This window comes from Spea bombifrons, chromosome 10 (assembly GCF_027358695.1).
Source record: "Spea bombifrons isolate aSpeBom1 chromosome 10, aSpeBom1.2.pri, whole genome shotgun sequence".
Taxonomy (NCBI): Eukaryota; Metazoa; Chordata; class Amphibia; order Anura; family Pelobatidae; genus Spea; species Spea bombifrons.
Window position 1 is genome coordinate 1,651,206 of NC_071096.1, and position 23,684 is coordinate 1,674,889.

At 42.9% G+C, this 23,684-nt stretch overlaps 1 protein-coding gene across 2 annotated transcripts in view; it reads left to right on the forward strand.

The window, feature by feature from the left end:
* Positions 1 to 619: 619 nt before the first annotated feature.
* LMO1 (LIM domain only 1) overlaps positions 620 to 23,684 on the forward strand; it is a 52,467-nt gene continuing 29,402 nt past the window's right edge. The window contains exon 1 of one of the 2 annotated variants that reach the window (XM_053449001.1): positions 620 to 674. In XM_053449001.1, the coding sequence (XP_053304976.1) occupies positions 653 to 674 (22 nt within the window). In that variant the 5' untranslated portion in view covers positions 620 to 652. Of the gene's footprint in view, positions 675 to 8,902; positions 9,193 to 23,684 lie in introns of those variants that run through there. The other variant, XM_053449000.1, reaches the window with a different exon arrangement.

Here is a 23,684-nt window from a genome sequence, read left to right on the forward strand (position 1 = left end):
ATTCAAAGGAAGGGGGAAGGGCCTGCTAATCAGATCTGAGCATAATGAATTGATTTAATTAACAAGGGGATGTTAGGGTCCCTGGGATCTGCAAGCATTTATACAGCAGCGGGAGAGCTCACAGCTCAGAAATCGAGAGAGAGAGAGAGGCAGCGAACGCGTTTGCTTACAGCACAAGCTTCTTAGATTTCTTTTTCCTCCCCTTCTTCTTCCCAGAACATCGTGTCGGGTTTAGAGAGTGAATTTAGACGATACGCACTTTAGGAGTCCGTGAAGCCGGAACGGGAAAGGTTACGAGCTCTCGCCTACGATTACATTAAGACGAATCTCATTCCGCCCGCTGAAGAACTGAAGGAGCCGAGAGACGGAGAAGCAGCCGACCTCATCCCCTCTCAAACTGCAGGCTTAGTTTCTGCGATTGTGTCAGATACAAAAGGGGGGGGTCAAGCCGCCGACACCGACAAGTCCTAAATGTAATCCGAGCTCGGTGCCATCTAGGTTAAAAAGTCGCCTAATCGAGCAATTATCGCTGGCTCGTTGGCAAAGAGGACGACCGGCTGCATAGTCTGCGTTCCCAGAACCGCGTCCTTCCCCTGCCGACTGCCGCTGCCGGGGACCGCCGTCTCTCCAACTCGCTCCCAGCTCGCTGACAATGGTCCTGGACAAAGAGGAAGGTGAGTGTCTCCGCTGTTTATTCAGCTCGTGTCTCCGCGTTGTCGCCGTTTGTACCGTAGACCCCCCCCCCCGGCATGGTGAAAACGAGAGAGAAGGCGTGCATGCGAGACGTCTCGTAGAGCGGCTGGGAGATCACCTGCGTTGTGTGACATCTCTAGGAAGTGAACGCGGGTGAGACTGCAGCAGACCGGCCTCCCCGTCTCACTGCGATCCGTCCTCCGCTTCGCATCGCTGTCTCCGCCGGTATCTGTATGCTGCCAGCGCGTCCCCCGGCCCCCCGCCGATCCCCCACCAGCCCCCTCGTATCTCAGAAAACATCTCCGGGCTGCAGCGAGACGCCGTGCGAGGGGTATAGCGGGCAGGAGGGAAGTTTCGGGGCTGTCTGCACGTATGTTGCCAGAGATGCAAAAAAAAAGAAACGACTTCAACGGAACGGTAATCAGGGAAGTTCTGAGACGCCTAACCCCCAGCCGGGGTATGCCTAAGGGTTTTGCTTTTTTGGGGTGAATTAGAGATTTTTTGGGGAGCATTATAGAGCATGTTGTATATAGCAGGGCTGTGCAGAAAATGCAATAAACGAGTTTATATATCGGCTTATATACGGGAGGCGATCGGAGTCAAAAACTTGGACGTCGCGACAAAATAGAGAGTTTAGGAATCGCTTAAATGCGACGAGGTCTCCAAAACACCACCGAGGTCCTGGCCTCCTGGACAGCAAAGGGTTAATAGTGCAGACTGACAGCTGGCGGGGGGCGAATCCCTCGAAATACTTAAAACGAAAGAAATAAAGAGGAATCGGTGGGATCGGTGTCGGAACGAGCACTTTGCTTAAAATCTCCCCAATCCATCTCCGGCAGAAAAAAAAGAGAGAGGTCTCTATCGCGGCCGGTAAATCGGGCTAATGGCTGGCCAGATGTCTGACATTGATCTCCATTAAAACGGCAGCAATTAGCAATGATTAGTCCATTTGTAGCCTTTGCGGTGCTTTCCTGTCTCTTCAATCCCAAAACAAAACTTCTACCTTCTAACGTCTAGCGGTCGGCCGCTGTCTGGGTCTCCTTCTGGGGGTTGATACATTTCGGAACGAAACATTCTAAAAAATACACTCGGGGGGGGGGGCGAAGGGACCTGATGGCTCCGGCACCGCGATTCCCCAAGAATAACGGTGACCGGGTCCTCCAGCGCCTGTCATTCTCGCACTTCTTTGGAGTTGTCTTTAGTAAAGAGGCCGTCGTATAACTTCTTTTGTAACTATGTGACGGCAGGAGGTTCATTTATGGGATGAAATCCAAAAAGTTCGCCATTATGGGGTTTTTTTCCTCCCAGATATGGGGCATGCCATCCAAAAACACCCTCATTCCCCCTATGAGAGTTATAAAAAAAAACCCAATTCTGCTGAAATAGTGGTGCAGTCACCATGACGACCGAACGGACATTCCTGACAATTCCATCTCTTTTCCCTTTAGCATCCAACTTGTTCCTGATACGCGACCCAAGCGTATAGGCGGGAAAGGCGGGAAAGCTATTTTAACGATTATTCTCTACGTTTAGGAACGTAACCAATGATTAAACCCGTTAGAAGGGATTTATGCTCCGTGGCCTCAAAGGCTCTGTGGATTTCCGTGTCCTCGTGGATATGGCCAACACGTCGCGTGACGAGAGGACTCAAACGTTTCCCCATGTAGCATCGAACATAAGACTTAACATACGGAGCAAGACGGGCTTTCCAAATCAACACGGAGCCTCATCGTCTTTAATAACACAATAAGTGACGTTCATCCCGGCCAACCGCCATGGCCGCCATTAAAAACCGGAATTTCCATACATTTTAGGGTCATTTTATTTAATGAGACCCCATCATTGAGACTGGAGAAGGGATCGTAGAGTCTTCTCGGCCACGTAACGCACCGGTACGCTATCTGCCCCATGATTCTGTTACTAACGTTAACATCGATAACGATCCTGGATTATCTCCACAACGGGGGGGTTAAACCACAACTGGCTGGACTACAATTCCTGCTATCCAAAGCTGGTTTTGGCTGAGGGTTTTGGGTGTTTCAGTAGCCATTAGTGAGATACCTTTCACTGTATTTGTTACGACCAATGGGTAATAAATGAGACAGGAACCGGCCTGACGCTGACCTAGAGGACGCTGCCTGCACCTCTTCATTCAGTGCCAGCTGACCCCAACCCCCGATATATATATACAGTCTATAGATATATATAGATATATACAGTATATACAGTATATATACACGCGGGAGAGCCTCCATCCCTGATATATATACAGTATATAGATATATATAGATATGTACAGTATATACAGTATATATATACACGCGGAGAGCCTCCACCCCTGATATATATACAGTATATATATACACGCGGAGAGCCTCCATCCCTGATATATATACAGTATATATATATACACGCGGAGAGCCTCCACCCCTGATATATATACAGTATATATATACACGCGGGAGAGCCTCCACCCCTGATATATATACAGTATATATATACACGCGGAGAGCCTCCATCCCTGATATATATACAGTATATATATATATACGTGGAGAGCCTCCATCCCTGATATATATACAGTATATATATATACACGCGGAGAGCCTCCACCCCTGATATATATACAGTATATATATACACGCGGGAGAGCCTCCACCCCTGATATATATACAGTATATATATACACGCGGAGAGCCTCCATCCCTGATATATATACAGTATATATATATACACGCGGAGAGCCTCCACCCCTGATATATATACAGTATATATATACACGCGGGAGAGCCTCCATCCCTGATATATATACAGTATATATATACACGCGGGAGAGCCTCCATCCCTGATATATATACAGTATATATATATACACGCGGAGAGCCTCCACCCCTGATATATATATACAGTATATATATACACGCGGGAGAGCCTCCATCCCTGATATATATACAGTATAGAGATATGTACAGTATATACAGTATATATATACACATGGAGAGCCTCCATCCCTGATATATATACAGTATATAGATATATATAGATATGTACAGTATATACAGTATATATATATACACGCGGGAGCCTCCATCCCTGACGCTCTGCAGCATAATTGGAGATTCTGTTTTAAGTGGTGTATTTTTCATTTTGATGAAATGACTTTAAAAGATTTCAGGCTCCGCTGATCAATACTTTTATGCGTGGAGGCCGCTTTAATCACGTCGGAGTAAGTGACATTTTCAGCATCTATCGCTTAAGGCCATGTAATGCTAAGAAACTTTCTGCAATGATTGTCAAGGGGACGGCGGGGGGTCTTCCGAGCGAGCGCGCAAGTCATAAGCCACGTGAAGTCTGACGGGGGTCACTCATATATATATATATTATTTTTATAGTAAGCTTAGAATCTCAAAGCAGTCAAAACAATGCTGATGTCTGGAAGAAGACGCGCCGGCGATGGTGAAACCTTTTCCTTGACAAAGACGTTTGGCTAAGTGGGTATTGATTGTAAATACTGGGATTGGAGAGGTCAAAAGAAGTGACCCCTGCCACCTGTCTGTACACGGGGTATTTACCCAGCCCGGGGGGGCTCGGATACATTGTTTCTTATTGTCTTACGAGATAAAAGAACCGAAACGCGCACAGAGGCTTCATCACCGCTAATAAAGTTTTAAAAGCGGGTATAAAACTTTTTCACGGATATCCCTTGGCTTTTTTTTGTCTCGAAGCAATAAAATGGAAATAAAATAGTTACTTTATTTCATTAAAGCCCCCAATCTCCTCCCTATTCATTTAACGTCTAATTGGTCCAATAGTTGGCCGTTCCGGGGTCCGGACCTGGAATGAACTTCAAGCATCGGTTTGGGAAGGAGACACGGATTCTAAAACTAGAATTCATCAGGTTGGAGAAATCTAAATCTTCTCTTTATTTATTTATTTATTTATTTTTTTAAATGGAAATGAATTACAAAATTGTTAAAAATCACCGGTGTTTCCTAATACTATCTGCCTGATTGGACAGTTGGCTGAGAGTATTGGCAGTGGCAGTCTGTAGATTATGTAGTCTTTAGCTAATCAGAACCACAATCCCATTGTACAGCGCTATGGAATATGATAGCGCTACATAAAACAATAAATAAATAAATAAAAATAAAAATAATTTACAAAAAATAGTAGATAATTTAACAATTATTTCTGAGATTAATTAACAATTCTTTTTATTCTGTCATTAAACTAAGAAATACTAAAGTCTTCATTTAGAAAATAATATTTTACTTGAGAGGTTTCTGGAGAATTAAAGTAATTTATTTATTATTATTTTCAACCCAATATGATTTCCTAACTCTTACTATTAGCTACAGAATGGTTCATTTTTATGCAATATCGGTAATTTAAAAGGAGAAAAAAGGTTACTGTTTCTTTAAAAATTAACCCATTATTGACAGATGTCATATCTTTATGCAAACAGGTGCTTTTAAGACCCTTTGGGCCTCTAATGGAGGCTTCTCCGGCTTCCCGGCGCTTTAATTGTTTGTAGAAAATCTTCTGGAAAAGAGAATTGAGACATTGTTACAAATTGTTACAAATTGTTATTTCTTTATAAAGGGACCATATTAAGAAAATCCGCTGCTCAGTAGAGCTGAACTTGGCAGAAGTATTTTTTTGGGGGTAGAGCAATCTTTATGAGAAAATATTTGAGTTATTACGATAATCGTAACGCTGTCAGGCTGGCTTTTAGTGATACATGGGGGCAGTAACCACACGATTAGTTACTTTTATAGAGTGAAGCCAGCGCTCAACTTAACCCCTTCACTGCACAGAAACAAACGCACGAAAATACCCACCCGCGTTTTATTAAGATTTACATTCGAAAATAATTTTTTGGTTAAATTAAAAATTCAATTAAATAATATTTAAAACCCAAAGTATCTTTCTTACTGACGCTTTTTGAAAAAAAGAGGGGGAAGCGAGGTCCCTGGCGTTCCGGTCTCTTCCAAAATGGCTTTCATTGGGTTTAAACGGGTCATTTAGGGCTTTTTGGACAATATCCTCTGGCGGCCGGCCTACGACAAGCTTCTGGGATGTAAATGATGAGCATTATCCAAAAGTGCTGAAAAGGTTACCAAAAAAAAGTAGTCAATTATATTCTGTCCTCTACTCAAATACCCTTTTTTGGGTAGTTTTCTCCCTCTCTCTCCCGGATGCTCCTCGGGATGGAGAAATGTCACCATGTGTGTTAAATACATATCTAGCGTATGAGTTACAGACTAGGAATGAGAGCTGGAGATGTTGGTGAAATATTTGTGACCAATGAGATTTGGACTCTCCACCCTGCTTATCTCCTATTGGCTAAGAGCAGGCTCTTTTGTATAGGTGGGTAATGCTCACAGCCAAGCGTGATGGCTCCCTCCGAACGTTCCTCTTCTCACTCCTGAAGACCTGATAAGGGGTCTCCAGCGCCATGATGGAAAATCCCTGGAAAATGAGGTCATGCAGATACGTGCCAAGATTAAGGCAAAACTACCCTACACCCAGATGCCCCTCACCAAAGAAAAAGTGTTAAAACATGGATTTATGGCTCAATTTCCACAATTCTCTCCTTTCCAGAACATTGAAAACCTCAGTCCAACAAAATTGTAAAATGACATCATTGGTGGACTATAATCAAACCAACGGCCAAGGATAATATGTGATCAGGGATGGTAAGAAGTGTGATGTGGCCCGGTTGCCCTCATTCCAACACAAAGCTAGTTCGCGATCAGTAAAATTCATGAAGAGTTCACCAAATAAAAAAAATATTAAGAGTAAAAAATCGAGGTACGGAGTCCGTCCCGTTAATGGCAAAAATAAAATGAACCGTTTCCCATGAAAGCTGCTTAAGCTGAAGTCCAACGAATGGCAGCGGAACCCCGTGGCGCGGCGTGAATTTATTTACACAAAAACAGGAGAAGAGCAAACAGTCTCTACGGTTAATGCTTATTGTTTTCTGCTACACTTTACTTTTACCAAATCCCTAGTGTTTTGCAGAAAAATGTCTGTTGTTGTGTCAGGCATCATCCGTTTTTATATAGTGAGTCTGTAGCAGAGGGGGTGAGAATGTTCGTGTATCGCCGTGCTTCACCTGCGTTCATGAATGTTTCGCTGATGGGGAGTTATAACGGGGTGAAGATTCTTTAGTTGAGATGTTTTGCCAACATCAATATTGGTCGGATCAAGAACCGATGAGGGTCTAGAAGACCCTTTATCTGGATAATGTCTTCTTCCTGGGCCAGCAGAGGGGTTTTGAAGGAGTTGGCCGTTGTCTGACGCGTCTTACTAGGAACAAACTTACCAGGAACTCTCCAGTTTCTGTACTCCATCCCGTGTGTCACGCCGGAGGAGCCATGTGGAGTATGTCCATGGCCAAACATGCATACGTTTCCACCAAATTTATGGTGAAATATTGATTAACCCATGATTTGCCACATTAGAGCCTCCGATCTTTTTGACCAGATGTTTCTGGTCTCCTTTGAACCGAATGCCAAGGAGACGTTCATTAATGATCGGAAGCCTCATCTCCGGGGGCCCCTAATCGGAAACTGGACCCTTTTCGAAAATACAATCTCTTTCATGCTTCAGGCTTTGTGGAGAGTTATTAGGAGCCATCCCGCGCGTGTCAGACCACCTCCCCAGAGGACCAAAGCTGCGCAGGTTTTAAATCATATCCCTGCTTTTGCACAGGTGGTGCAGTCTTTTGAAGAGGATGGTTCTCCAGTGAAATCCCCAAAATCCTTAAAACGCAGTCCTTTCACGTACGCATTTTTTACGTCCCTAACAGGGAAAAGATACATAGAAGGTTATGTATAAAGAATGATAATGACACAACTGGAGCAATTACCGGGAACGTTCCATCGTTTCCATGGTGACTGCTCCACTATGCACCAGAAGTGCAAATATCCTCAAAACCTCAGCCAAAACCATTTAAACTCATCTTAAGATCTAATGGTATTTAACCCCAAATTAACCCAAAAGACCCCATCTCTTTACTCGAGCTGTCCGTGCGGACGTTGAGGGTTGTAATCCAGACGGAACGTTTAGATCTTTCTCGTGAACATTTAGTGAAAACATTAAAGTTTTGCACGGCTGCTCAAAGTGCTGAATGCTATCCTGAGTATGTGGCTCTTGGGGGCAAGAGGTCATTACTTTGGTTTAATGGTACGTTGCCTACCAGAAGGTCCAACAAGGTCTCAGTTAATGATGATGACGGTGCCTGGACGGACCATTATCTGTAGGGTTCCGTCTTAAGCTTCTCCCTATTAACTCCTATCCCAAAAGTCCTATGAAAGAAACCTTAATCTGCGCATCATCGGTAATTACTTCACATAATAATGATAATAATGATAATATTTTGGGTTCACCCGCCGCAGATGATGTCACAATCGCCGGCCATTGAAGATGTGAACGTATAAGCGTTGCCGTGTTATACTTTGTAACATTCCGCTGCTACAATATCAATTATTTCCAGTAATACAAATAAAACATTCGATGTTTAGACCGGAACGTCACTAAAGCCGCACTCGTCCGCGATAGAGGGTGCGGTGCGGCCGGTGGCCTGCAGATGGCGCTGGCGAGCTGGGAAGGTTTAAATTCCCCATTAAAAAAAAAAAAAAAAAACGTGACGGGAAAAAAAAGAAAAAGGTTTTCAGGCGAAGTGCGAGCATTTATTCAGTAGCATGAGTACAAAGCTGGAGAACAGGAGAGCAGCTCCGGCTACGCACACACGCTTCCCCCGCTCTCTCTCTCTCTCTCGCTCTCTCGCTCTTTATTTTTTTTCTTTTCTTTTTTGTTATTCAAACGCTGATCGCATCCAAGGGAGGAAGAAGAATTTAGTAAACTCAATGTCACGGAGTTCCGAGAAGCTGCGATCGCGTTGAGACGGATTCTGCTGGGGAAATCGAACAGTTTCAGGACGCTGCGAGGGAGAAGCAGCAGCCTCCGATTCCTTTCTCTTCTTTCTCTCTCTCTCTCTCTGTCTCTCTCTCTCTCTCTCTCTCTCTCGCTCTCTCTCTCTCTGTCTCTCTGTCTCTCTGTCTCTCTCTCTCTCTGTCTCTCTGTCTCTCTCTCTCTGTCTCTCTCTGTCTCTCTCTGTCTCTCTCTCTCTCTCTCTCTCTGTCTCTCGCTCTCTCTCTCTCTCGCTCTCTTTCTCTCTCTCGCTCTCTCTCTCTCTCGCTAAGTGCGGTTTTGGCCGCTGACGGCTCTAAAGTGGGTGACATTGCTTTTGTGTCGTCAAAGCGCTTTCCTTGGGAATGAAATTCAAGCCGAGAGTCGTCGAGGTTAAAAGCTGGACAACTTGGTAATTAGAGCCCCGCTCTCCGGTGGCCGGCGGGCTGCCCGTTGCACCGTGCGATACGTCTGCGTCTCCCAAGGACTAATTCCCCCTCCTGCGCTCCGAGTGGAGGCGGTCCGAGCGGCAGAGCCCCCCAGCCTCCGTCCCTGAGATGATGGTTCTAGACAAGGAGGACGGTACGTGGGATTAGGCTCTTTAGCCGGCTACTTAATGCATTATAGATGTTCAATATATATGCAAATGCCTGCTAAATGAATATGTATGCGCCGACCGTCTCGTTTCTCTACGCCATTCCTGCTTAAGCATTTTTGTTGTTCTTCTCCTGGTTTTATCTTCTCGTCCGGCAAACAAAGAGGGAGATTTATTAAAGCGCGGCGAATAAAATTCTGGAGCGTTCAATGCAGCCCCTTTTCCAGAAAACTTTCTTTTTGTAGGGGGGTCTTTATTAAATACGGAGCAATGACTTTGCTCCAAAATGTGTTCCACGTTTACCCCGGGACGTACGAAGCGCATGGTTTTCGGCACCCTGGAGCGCGTGAAAAGTGACAGGTGATAATGTCTTCGTATTGCCTCATTCCTCCCCAAAGAAGAGTGCCGAAAAAAATTGGTTGTTTCGTATCATCTGCATGACTGAAAATCTCCATATTTTCTTTATTGTGGTAAAGCTGTCAGATTCTGTTTTCGCTTTAGTGAGCAGATGGTAGATAAGTGGAACAGCCTCCCAGCAGAGGTGGTAGAGGGTAATACAGTGAGGTTATTAAACATGCACGGGATAGACATACGGTTCCTGAATCTAAGACGAGACCAGAGGTTTGACGGGGGCCGAATGGGGCCGATCTGCCGGCAGATTCTGCTTCACATAGGGGATCATAGGCTCTGTGCAGAAGGGTATTCACAGTACATGCGCGGGGTTAATCTGTAGGTCTGACATATGTCTGCGTATCTCAGGTTCGGCAGATAGAGCGAAGCCTCCGCCAGCCTCCTCCTGTATTGTATGTTTAGGAGGAGACTTGTGAGGTCTTTCTAAGCGGCCGAACATTCTTTCCTAAGAGGAATGACGTTAAAGTCGGAAGTTTGGTGACATTAATGGAACAAGAGGCCGTAATCTAAAACTAGAGGCTTAGATAGAATGGAAGGAAATGTTACTTTACTATGAGGGTAGTAGATAAGTGGAACAGCCTCCCAGCAGAAGTGGTAAATGGTAACACAGTGAGGGTATTAAACATGCATGGGATAGACATACGGCTCCTGAATCTAAGACGAGACCAACGACTGATAAAGCTACCGAGCGGCTAAAAGCATATCCGTAGCCAGCGGGGGAGGGGTAATTGATAGGGAGTGGGTTAATCGACGAGATTGCTGGTTTCGTGAAAATTAAAAACGAGACAGCGGAGAATAATGCATTAACCTAAATGTGTTTCTAACCAACCTTTTTGTTAAGTGGTTTAATAACCTGCGTCGACTTTGACAGATGTGCCGGCTCTCCGAGTGAACGGATCACCGTGTAGGCAAGAAAAATAATAAATAATAGAAGTTTAATAATTATATTTTCATTGCCTATCGCTCTGGATGAGAACTTTTCAGAAAAGAGAGGAAGGGGATCATTAATGTTAGAAAGCAATTTCTCAGGGTGGTAGATAAGTGGAACAGCCTCCCAGCAGAAGTGGTAGAGGTTAATACAGTGAGGGTATTAAACATGTATGGGATAGACATACGGCTCCTGAATCTAAGACGAGACCAACTAAAAACTGGTGACTAGATGGGGGCCGACGGGGGCCGGATGGGTTTATACTGAGCCGGCTGCTCTGGGCACTTAGCTGGTCAGGGGGCATCTCCATGAGGTTGCCCGGGGGCACTAGGGCACCGGGGGCACTAGGAACCCCAGGACTGGCCATGGTTTTGCATTATTGGTGAGGTCCAGTAAATGCTCGATGACTTTTGACATTAATGATGTCACAATTCGATACATAACATAATATCCTGAAGAAATAACAATAGTTTCAAGTTTTTTGTTACATTGTAACAACCAACGGGGGGGGGCTGACTCTTCTCACTCTTGTAACATTCAGAGAATTTGGATGGGAATCCTTCATGGGCATTTGCAGGGCTAATAGGGGTCTTGGATAGTAAAATCAGACTCCCCCACCCCTAGAGGTCTCCTAAAGTAACACGCAAAGTGCTTTTAACACGAAATGATCCTCTTTATCCCCCGAATAATTCATTCTAGAGTTTAAAAAATGAAATGTCGTCAATATATCGTTCCCTAAATATTTCATCTGAGCTGCAAATATCAAGGTGCTTTCAATACAAACATTTTTATGGGTAAAAAGTTGTCATTTTTGTCATTCACTGAAGCCAACAGTCACATGGTTTTGCCGTAACCTAATGTCATGGACCCGTTGACTGTCAGCTCTGTGGGTTTCATCTTAAAGCTGCAGCTTACACAGAATATTAAAAATGATTCCTTATCTAATTTTTCTGCCTCTACTGATCCTCCCGGAGTCATAAGTAAGGAATCAGCAGAGACATAATATGGATAATAATTAGTTTAACCCTTTAAGTGCCAGAGAGCAGTGAAGCATCCATGAACCTCTGCACGCAATGAAAAGGCCAAATGCTACAAAGTTGCCACTCGAACTCAAAAGGCCATATTTTAGGATTTTGAACGATAAACTTGTCTGATTTTGACCCAAACCAAAAAATCATACTATGTCCAATATCATAGGCTTTATATGTACAGCCCTACTCATCCCCCGACCTTCATACTAAATTATTCGCAGGATTTTACAGTAATTCACATAAAGAATGACATACGTTGTAAATCTGAGGTCGGCGCAGAGATTTGTCGGAAATAAATATATATATTTTTACATTTTTTAATTGGCGTCAGCAATGGATTTTGCTTCCCGTTAATCGACTGGAAAACATCTTTTCATTTAAATGCCATAATAGTAACATCTATGGGGTCTGGGAATATGTTTCAAATTCAAACAATCAAGTCCCAAACAAAAATTAAGACTTGAATTGTCTCGTTCACATTTCAAGTAGACTTCTTAGTTTAAATAGAGAAGAAGTAGAACCTTTGGTATTCTTCAGGAAAATTCCCAAAGTGTTACAAAGTTTCCAGGCCTTGCTTTGGGGCCGATGACCCTCAGTTAGGCGATGAAGGCGGATATTAGTATAGAAAATGACATAACCGAAGTGAGGCATTATGAGAAAATTCCCCTACCAAGATGGCGGCTTTCATAGTAGAAATTTATCGTCTGAACTTTTCTTTATAGAGAAGACAGAACTAAAAGAACGCAACAAAAGAAGAGAACAAGGAGGTCTCATAGTCTAACAATCCCCGACGTATGACATCAAATATATCCCGGGCGCCCCTTTCTGTCCTCCCAGACGATTGGCACGGCCTCCCATCAATTTCCAGTTAGAATTTGGAGAACAATTTTTAAAATCTCAATTTTTTTATAAAAAAATACCCACAAGATGTGATTTCCGGTGGACTTAATATTTCCTTGTAAATGCAGAACTCAATCCCCGAAGTTCCGCCTCGTCAATTAAATGAACTCCGAATATTGTAATTGATTGGGAGAAGACTTTTCCGTCCCCCGTTTCTGCGGATCGATCGTCGTGTCGATGAGCCACCGTTACTAATGTTTTGATGGATTAGGCTCGTTGCCGAGAGGTGGTTAAGAGGCTTATTAAACAAACAATATTATGGATTTCATTTTCTTCTCATGCCAATATTTTCAGAAGTTGGACAGTTCTTTCTGTTCTGTCCCCAAAGCTCAATCCTCCGTGTCCAATAGACTGCCCCGACATCTCACCTGAGAGCTAAACTCTCAATATGAGACATTCTCCCTATAGAAGAGATCCTTGGGAATCAAAATTGAGATTTCCCCCCATAAATAACATTTTTTAGTCATTTTTGATGGTCAAATGGCCGTGGTATTCATGAAACAAGACTTAGAGCCATGTAGGCTTCCGAGACCTTGGATGCCCTTTCTTCATGGGGATCACTGGCCTCTCAGACCTTTTGATCAACTAAGTATCTTGTTCTGTTAATAAATTTGGTTCCAAAAAAGTTTCACTGAATTCTGAAAGATTTAATCATCTCTTGAACACATTTGGCAATATCTAAAAAAAATAGTAAATTTGGTAAACTTGATGACTTTAAAGTTGTGTTAAATTGTAAGCTCCTGTGCGCCGGGCCCTCCTCACCTGTTGTTTCTGTAAGTTAAATTGTTGTGTTATATACTGCTTGTCCTGTCCTGTCTACCCATTGTACAGCGCTACGGAATATGATGGTGCCATATAAAACAATAAATAGTAATTGCATGTTTTTGGAACTTCTTAGCTCTCCTCCTCAGGCATTGTACTTATGACACTTGGATAGGTTTTGATAGGTTTGCAGGCAGGGCCAGATAGGAAATAGGAAAGACTATGAAAGCCTGGAACGGCCTCCCAGCAGAAGTGGTAGAGGCTGATGCAGTGAGGGTATTAAACATGCATTGGATAGACATACGGCTCCTGAATCTAAGACAAGACCAACGACTGATTAAGGTTTGAGTCTTTACAGCTGGAGAAGCGGGCGACTAGACGGGGGCCGGATGGGGGCCGATCTGCCGGCAGGTTCTGGGTTTCTATGAATTTTTCTGCCTCCTGCTATGTGTCGCATTAAATATTAAAAGCTAAATCTACGTCGATGATCGAGAAGGAGTAGGCCGAGGTTACAGGCGGTAAAACAACTTGCGTTGTGCATTTAGTGCCGTAACCGCATGGCGAATATTTCCAACAGAAAAAAAAAGTTGTTAGGAAAATCCGTTAAATAATGAATTCCTGAGTCCGGCGATTCCGTTACTCGGGGGTTAAACGGAATGAAATGATATTGTTTGTGAAACGCAGAATGTTTGTAAACGGAATGTTTTTATTTATTTGGCCGCGGTGCCAAAGATTTTACTCCTTTTATGAATAAATAATGCTTCTCGTGAATATTTAACGAAGCATCAGTCAGTTAAAGCTGTTACTCGTGGATGCTTTTCAGCGAGATGTAAACTTTAATTTCAGCCCATTATTTATCTTTATTATAATTAGTTTTATGGACATTATTAGAGTCGGTGTTGAGTCAGACTTCCTAATGCAGCGAAGTCTCGGGGAGAATGGGCAGATTCCCAGCGATTTCACCCCAGTCTCAGGGCAGATTTTTAAACTGGATATTAAAGGGTTAATATTTGAAGAGTTCCAGGGGCATTTAGTTCTAGAAAGTCACCAGCTGTAAAAGGTGGGTATAAAGAAACATGCCAGCAGCTCGGCCCCATCCGGCCCATCTAGTCTGTAAAGACTCAAACCCTAATCAGTCGTTGGTCTCGTCTTAGATTCAGGAGCCGTTTGTCTATCCCATGCATGTTTAATACCCTCACTGTATTACCCTCTACCACCTCTGCTGGGAGGCTGCTCCACTTATCTACCACTCTCTCAGTAAAGCTTCCTATCATTCCGTCTAAACCTCTAGTTTTAGATGACGGCCTCTTGTTCCATGATAAAGTTATAACTCATGCTCAGGCATAGATTTCAAGTAAATGGAGCCCTCTGGGGTATCAGTGGTGGCTTCAATAAATCCCACCAGTCATCACTTTAATAAAACCGCCTCATGTGAGGTCTGGCTAATGAGCAATATGTCTGCCCCGTTATTAGATAACTTTAATAACATAAAGCTGTGTTACGAGTAATTATCCATTTGTTACTTTTTGGAGTGTTCCTTTAAAATATTCAACTTAACCCTGAAAGAGAGAAAGCGAGCGAGAAAGAAAAGGAAAGAGAGAGAGAGAAAAGGAAAGAGAACGAGAGAGAGAGATAGAGAGAGAGAGGGAGAAAGAAAGAGAGAGAAAGAAATAAAGAAAGAAAGAAAGAAAGAAAGAAAGAAAGAAAAAGAGAACGAGAGAAAGAAAGAAGGAAGAAAAGGAAGAAAAAAAGAAACAGAGAGAGAAACAGAAGAAGAGAGAAAGAGAGAGAAAGAGAAAAAGTAAAAGGAAGAAAGCAAGAGAGAGAGAGAGAGAGAAAGAGAGAAAGGATAATCAAACATCTGAATGCTATAGAAAAACATCAAATGGAAAAAAGAGAGAAACCCGTGATTTATCTATTCCTTTATTACGATGAAATAAAAAGCACTCAAGTCCAGAATAGAAATGCTTGTAGTTACTTAGACAAAAATAAAAGTCCTTAAGATATCAATATATTGATTGCCCGCTGCGGCCCTCGTTCATAAAAAGCTTTAACTGTTGACGCGCTGAGACCCTCAAAATCTGTTTCTTCTTCTAATAAACAGTAATCTCTGCCTTTTTATTAATGACGTTTTATGAAGTGACACGTTGGATCAGGAAAATTCCATTCATTGGTTGCTATGGCGATTGCACATTTTTTACCACTTTGCACCAGAATTGGTGTTTACAGATAACCCTCATTATCTGACGCTGGTGGTAAGATTTACGGCCCACCTGGGGCTTTTAGCGAGAAGAAAGCTTCCTGCCGGGGGTGGATACATTGTGAGCTTCCTTGTTGGAACCATTTGGCTGCCATTGTTTTGGGGTTCCTTCCATGACACTTTAATTCCCACAACCCCCCACCCCCCCGCATCCTCCTATACCTCATAATGGCAGAAGCCCAGATACAGACAGGGGTATAGCTATTGCCCCCCCATATTAAAGGACCCTGCCATGTCGTTGGGTGTCTGCTGATGACCCACCGCCCCATTGACCTGCCCCGTTCCAACGGACTCCTGGTTTAGAGAGGGGCGCCCTTCGGTCGGTTTCACCCCCTTCGTTCGTCTCTCCGAGGCGATAACGCCGAGGAGCGCAGGGAGCATAAATCGGTCTGTCTTCCCGAATCCACGTCTCGCTAATGTACCCGGATTAACTCGACCGTAAATTGTCTCCTTCGGCGGCCGCGTCTTGCTAAAAGTTCCCCCCTATATGATTCATGATTTGGATTGCTTTTAGCAGCTATTGGCTAAGCAATATGGTAAATGGACAAGGTGATGCAATTGGCATTAGTGATAGAAGATGTAGAGAAGCGTGTAATGGAGTCGATACTCCGCATTAACTACCGATGCCCAATTACAGGGAACGGAAGAGTGGCTTTTAGAAACATTAGGATTTGCAGAAGAGAGCAGATCACCTGCTGCTCCGTCCCTAAAAGCTTCACTCTTTGTCTGCTGGCCGCGCCGAGTCGCTCACATCGTCGTTCCCAACGCTCTTTTATTTTTTTTCCTCTGTAAATTTCATTAAAATAAATAAAAAATAAAAAAAAAAGAATTCCAACTATACTATTGAAGAAGGCGAACCGTCACAAAGGGACTTGTATCGTTACAGACGGATGGATCCCCTGCCGCTGGTTTGGAATGTGTAGGAAATTTGGTGTTTTCAGAAAAAAGAAAAAAAAAGTCTAAAACTGTTTTTTTTTTATGTCGATGGTGGTGAATGCAAGGAACAGCTTCCCAGCAGAGGTGGTAGAGGGTAATATAGTGAGGGTATTGAACATGTATGGGATAGACAGACGGCTCCTGAAGACGAGACCAACGACTGATTAAGGTTTGAGTCGTTACAGCAGGAGGAACGGGCCGACGGGGGCCGACGTAAGATTAATATTAATGTCATTTGTCACTAATCAAGCCTGTCGGTAATGTGTTATTTTCGGAGTCTTTACTGAAATCATCTAAATTTAAATAATCAGATTCCTGTGGACTGTATTAAACTGGCAGAGATCCTGGAGTGTTTGCAGATCTTGAATCATTTTGCCCCAAATCCTGTAGTGATTAGTCAATCAAAGTTAATTCTTCAAAGGAAATAATGGCCGGAAAAAAAAATCCGACTCTCCGCGAGGGGCTGCAAAACGCTAAATGATTACCTCGCCTCCGACTTCTCCTTCTCCTGGAACCAAACGCGCGCTCGGCAAAGATCACCGAGACGATAAATCTCACCGGCTTCAACAATCCCAAAACGATATTTCCTGCCGCTAGAAAACAGGACTGGCCCAAATAATCAACACATCCTAACGCTATATAAAACATATTAACCGGGCTTTTAATTCATTTTCATACAGGAAGTATTACTATAAACCTCCTCTGTTACTTCCTGTTGCGTTATACGCGAGAGCCGCCATCTTGCTGCCCCGTCACAGGGTATAAATCTCCCCGTCGCCCTGAGATATCTGTGATAATAGCGTTACGGAAGGACCTGCGCGGCTGGAAACAATCTCTAGTGCTAGAGGCTCATGCGGCGTCCGCTAAAACAATGCGGGGAGAGAACGGGAAGCAGCTTCCAACTTCCTGCTTGGGCTGATGAAGGGAGATAACAGGAAGCGGCTTACAACTTCCTGCTCAGGCTGACGTAGGGAGAGAACAGGAAGGGGCTTACAACTTCCTGCTTGGGCTGACGAACGGAGAGAACAGGAAGTGGCTTACAACTTCCTGCTTGGGCTGACGAGAGGGAGAGAACAGGAAGCGGCTTGCAACTTCCTGCTTGGGCTGACGGGAGGGAGAGAACAGGACGTGGCTTACAACTTCCTGCTTGGGCTGTCTGGAGGATTCTGATGCACTGAGGGGTCATGGAAAACGGAGGGGGGTTTGCCTAAAATGCATTCACTGCCTTTGTGTATGACATCGCTGGAATGTATAAGTGTAATCGATATCAAATTAAACTAATTCATAAATCTAAATTTATTAAATAAAAAGTAAAAAAAATCACCTCATTTTTTTTCTTGTAAACCAAATCCTCATATGTTGCTAAATCCACGCAGCAGAATAACCTCTGAGAGAATTAGTCCTCCCCAACCCCCCAGCTTTGATTTCTGGCCTCCAAGTAGCCTCCTCTTCACATATATCAGGCCTATCACCAAATAAAAAGAGATTATATATAAATTACATTTCAGAAAAGCCCAGAAAATACATTTCGCTAAAGTCACTCCAAACGTGCAGGCCGCCTCCTCCGAGGTTTTCATAAAAAAAAACAACAAAAAAAAACCAAATTGCCTTTTTCTTTAAATACAAATAAAAACCGCGGCAATAAAAGGAGCCTCCGTATTTTTTTTTTTTTTTTTTTTTTCTAGTTACTTGCTGAAATTTGTACAATCACGAAATGACTGATTTGAAAGCAATATTTCATATAAATACAAGCCGCTGATCTATCAACACTGGTAATAAAACTCGCGCCTCCGGGCTGTGATTTTATTTTCAAATAATAAGAATTGCTTTATTCTTTCGTGCTCGAGTTACCATGGTAATTCTGTCGCGTAGCGCTGTTATATTGATTTAGAAAGTGGACAGTAATATTTCTTTTGTGTTATCCTTTTTTACTTTTTTTTTCTTTTCTTTTCGAGGGCTTGATTTCTAATTTCCACTCTGAGATTACTTTTTATAAATTTCTTAAGTCGCGTTTTAAATGAAACTCGCGGGTTTGGGGTATAAAAGTGACACCCCTGCGCGCGGCTGGACGTCGGCCGAGACAGATATTAGTCGCCCGTCTGGTTTGTTGTGACGAAGCGGGAAGAAGCAGAATGAGACGAATCGAATGAATGAGAATTAAATGGAATTTCAGTAAATGACAGACATTCTCTATACGGTATATATGATGTATAGATTGTATATTTATATACATAAATAATAGCATTTCCTCTTGAAATGATCAAGGACTGGGGATCACTAACTGGTCCTGGCACTTTAAGGCCATTGGCCACCGGATGATGTATGAGCGGCCTCTAGGTGGATATGGTTTTCATACTCCGGCTGGCAGACGCACATCGGCAAGTGTCCGGCTCTATCGGGCCAAATGGCCAGTCCGAGCCTGGCTTCCTACAGTGATGGTGTAAACATTTTGGGCTGCCCCTTCTTAAAGAGTTGAATGGGGTACATGTGATAAAACATTCTTACACACGTGTAACTATGTAACTATAACTATGTAACTATGTAACTATAACTATGTAACTATGTAACTATGTAACTATGTAACGGGTGCTACAATGTTTCTTTCTTAATGGGTCGCCCCATGAGCTGGTAAAACACCCTCATTATTACCCTGTTGGACCCAACTCCAAACCTCCATGCACCCAATGGTGTTCCTCTGGCTACGTGGCCAGCAATGTACAGTGTCCCGGAAAAGATGGGGTGTTTGGGTCCCCCGGCACTAAGCTAAGCCACCTCTGTTCACAAACCGATCTTTGGGGGGGGGCGCTATCTGTACTGCCCTCCCCTGCAGAATGGGATTCACAGACGTTTGTGGGGTTTTTATACGAAGCTGGAAGGAGACGGTCAGTACTGACAACTTTTTTAAGGGCAAAATCCTTGCCTTTTGGTTTGAGATGGATAGCCTTGGAGACCTGAGAGAGTGATAGATAAGTGGAACAGCCTCCCAGCAGAAATGGTAGAGGGTAATACAGTGAGGGTATTAAACATGCATGGGATAGACATACGGCTCCTGAATCTAAGACGAGACCAACGACTGATTAGGGTTTGAGTCTTTACAGCAGGAGAGACGGGCGACTAGACGGGCCTGGTGGGCCTGACCTGCTCGCAGATCTGTAAAGGTCATAATTCTATTTCAGAGTTTTCTGATCTTTTCAGGTAATTTGATCAGATGATGAATTTTTCTGATTTTCCCCAAATGTTTGGAGAACATCTTGACTGCCGTCCTCAGAAACAGGAATTTAATTGAAATGCCTCTTCCAAACTCTTCCAAATCTCCCTTCCCTTTTCTGAAAAGCATCTCAATCAATCGCGACGTCTCAGAAAACAAAGAAAAGATTTTCCACGAGCGAAAAAAAACTTCATTCCCCAAACAATCACAGAAAAAAATCTCACAAAAACTCTAAGTTTTTATAAATGTATTTTTTTTGGGGGGGAGGGGCAAGAGAAGCCTCCGGATTGTAAAATTCTTTAAATAATGAAAGAACCTGAATCCGTTAATCTAGAGTCACCGCGCCGCGCTAATAGAATACTTTCACTGCCTGTCATCAAACCCAAAATGATCATTAAAGCCGTCAATTGAGATTCCTCATTTAATTCGTTTCTTCTAAAGACGGAGCTGACATTCCTTCGCTGATAACATTAACAATATTGTTATTCACGCGCCTTGGCAGCTGCGAAACCGTGAGAAAAAAAAAACAACAAAAAAATAAAATGAAAGAAAACACCACTTGCTAAAAGAAAAACCGATATTATCTTAGAAATGTTTAACCTTTTAGCTGCTGGGGATAAATGGGGCTAAATAAATATCATGTCTATGTATATGACTCGACGTCTCTTTGATTTCTCATTTAAATATCTAGATTTTTAGGTCCCCTCGTCGCTGGTGTTTTTCTGCATAGGGGTCTCAGCGCCACTAACATCTCAGTCCAATGGACTTTCTAGGAGTAAGAGGGTGTTATTATTTATTATATAAGAACGTTGGGTGGGCTGTTATCAGATGGGGTGTTGTGTTATATGGTTTCTGGGGGTCTTGGCAGCTGGAATAGTCAGTTTTCCTGGGGTAATTAGCTCCTGGCAAGCACCTGGACTTGCCCCATTCCCTGGAAAGACTCAAGGGCAGCTTCCCACCACTCAAACATCCAGGTATGATGTCATAAGGAACATCACTTCCTTTATTGATGTTTTTAGGAGGCTTGGTTGCTTCCTTTAGCATCTTCTATACAATCATATCGATGCATTCAATGATCATGGCAGAAAAGAACAACTTGGCCCATCTAATCCACACTAATGCGTCACTGGATGGGATGCTTCCCCTTTAAATGACATCTCTGCATTTGATTGGTTGGGAAACCCAATAATACTTAATAATAATAATAAAAATAATAACTTCTTTGCTACAATGTTACCCGTCATACCCAGACACTCTGTGCCCATAGGCAGCACGTTAGATCATGTTACATCGTATCCATCATATATCATATATATTACAATGTATCGGATTATTTATGTTTTTAACACACTTTGATACATTGTAACGCTCCGGCTTCCGTTTCCGCCTCGTTGGAAATGATTCGGGACTCTGTATTCTTACGATATCAGATCGATATATTATTGTCTTCTCTCAGGATTCCGGGATACTTTTTTTTTAAGCAAAATTTTCTAATAACTCCCAGCCCGAGGGGTTTTTTTTATTTATTTATTTTTGGAAACCGTGGCTTCTGCTAGCCGGGAACTTTAATTTATTGAAATATATCGTAATGAACTGAAATCCCCAGATGAACAGAGCCATATTCTGTATGTTGTGGCCAACTTCGGGAAGAGGCATTTTATAAGTTGTAAAACAGATGTGCACATTAGCTGATTAAATTACACGACTAAGTACATCAGAATATATTTGTAATTCACTTTAAAAGCAAAAGTGGACAACTTTTATATTTAATCACCGCCAGCCATCGAAGGATCCAAACGGCTTAACCTCTTCAAGGAGAAAAAGGTTGGACGGAACGCCTAATGGAAGACTATTGGGCTTTACGTCAAGTCTTAATATATGTGTTCATTTGCAGACATAGAACCCGCCGGCAGATCGGCCCCCATTCGGCCCCCCATCTAGTCACCTTAGAGTATAGACTCAAACCTAAATCAGTCGTCGGTCTCGACTTAGATTCAGGAGCCGTATGTCTATCCCATGCATGTTTAATCCCCTCACTGTATTACCCTCTACCGCTTCTGCTGGGAGGCTGTTCCACTTATCTACCACCCTCTCAGCAACGCAAAACTTCCTTCCATTCCGTAAAAGCCTCTGATCCTCTGGTTTTAGATTATGGCGTCTTGTCGTAACGTCCTTTATCATAAACGGAATATTTTATCAGGTTATCCCATGAAAGCTGGCATTTTCTTTCTCCACCTGCCCCTAATAACTCATCCTACTGATCTCAGGCGCTGGATCCCTGTCGCAGGGCTTCATGATATAAGCCGCGCATGTTCAGCACCACAAGGGCATGGAGATTCCCGCTACGAAGGACATGGTGGGAACTGAAATAATTACAACCCCCCCCCCAAAGAAACGCATCTCTGCGCCTCCGCTCAGCATCTTGTCGTAAAACGCATGCGCGAGCTGGAGAGGCGATAAAACACTTTAAATTTAGTGCGACATTCAGATTTAATTAAAAAGCGCACAGTTAGAAAAGTAAAGCGCGGCCTCCTTTTCTTCCCAAAAAACTAATTAGAGTTGTATTTTAAATTGTTTATGAGCCGCTAATCAGGCCAATAAATCATGGCTGCGAAATAAGACGCTCTCCGTCCCTGCCGGAGCGGCTCGCGGTCTTTCCATACTTTGCATCGTAACCGAATCGATCGGAAAGTTAATTTATTAACCGATCGGGAAGAAATCATTAGTTCTTTCTGTAAATATTCCCGAGAGCGCGTTTATCACCGCGCTTTACTGCCTGTAATTATTGTGGGCTTTGACTCACCTTGCTTCTTACAGAGAGAGAAAACCGGCTTTTTTTTTTAACTGTTTCTCGATGAAATAAAAAGTTGGCAGCCAATCAGATTGCTCCATTGCCTGATCATGTGATCGTAATTTAGTGACGTCACCAGCACAAGGACTTAAAGGCATGTGTGTGTTTCATGTGATGTCATTCAGTGCTAATGCAGTACGAAGTCCATTAAGTCCTTATATGGTATTATTTGTCATCAATAATATTATTTAATATTTCAACTCTCGAGCCGGTGTTTATTGGGTAATAAAGGTGGCCCACGGCAACTTGGTAATTTGCCATTTCAGATGTTGCATTGCACCTTGTAACATTGTTATTAAAAATGTATGGATTGTATCAAACTTCAATATGAAACTTCAGACCTCCGATTAGAGAAGCCATTTAACTTCTGACTTAACCGGCCCAAGGAGATGAGACCGCGGACCATCGCTGGCCGCTCTGGATTTTTCCAAGGGAGATTTTCTATCCATTTGTTTTCATAATGAATAATAATAATAATAACAATAATAATAATAATAATAATAATTATTATTTTTATTGAGTCGTTTTAAAATCAAAATTCCAAAAAGGAAAAAAGGATCAAAATAAACAAACCGGCAATCCAAAATTTCTCTGAATTTTTTTCTCTAAAATTTGGACCTTTAGTCCTGAACTTTTTGTTCGTTGCCCCTTTTTAGTCACGTGATCATTTTCTTGGGTTTTTTAACACACAGTTGCAATAAGGTTTGGTCCGAGCCAATGCTACAAATCAATTACCTGAGTTAGAAGCTGCAGCTCTGCAGCTGCAGCTCCCTTCCTCCTCTTTGGTCTTTGGAAGCACTTTTCACGCATGCATGGTTGCGGTATGACCCAACGCACACTCCGTGAGCCTTCATTGCAGTGACGTCATATTGCCGCTAACTTATAGAATATACCGTGTTCTAAAGCACCGAGCTGTAATAACGCCGCGCGTCTTCACAGGAATTTCTATTCATTATTAATTGAGGTTTTATAGGAGGGGGAAAAGCATCAATCGGCATCTTGTGGAGTCTGAGAACAGAAGAAACTTTTGTTAGCAAAGAAAATGAATATTTATAAGAGATATAATTACATAATTACGTGGAGATAATTACCACCAAGGAACAGCTAGTGGAATTAACCCTGTAGAGACTGGGGTTGGGATTTGGGATTCTCGGTGCTTCAGAAAGATGTCCGTATCCCCAATTCAGGTCTC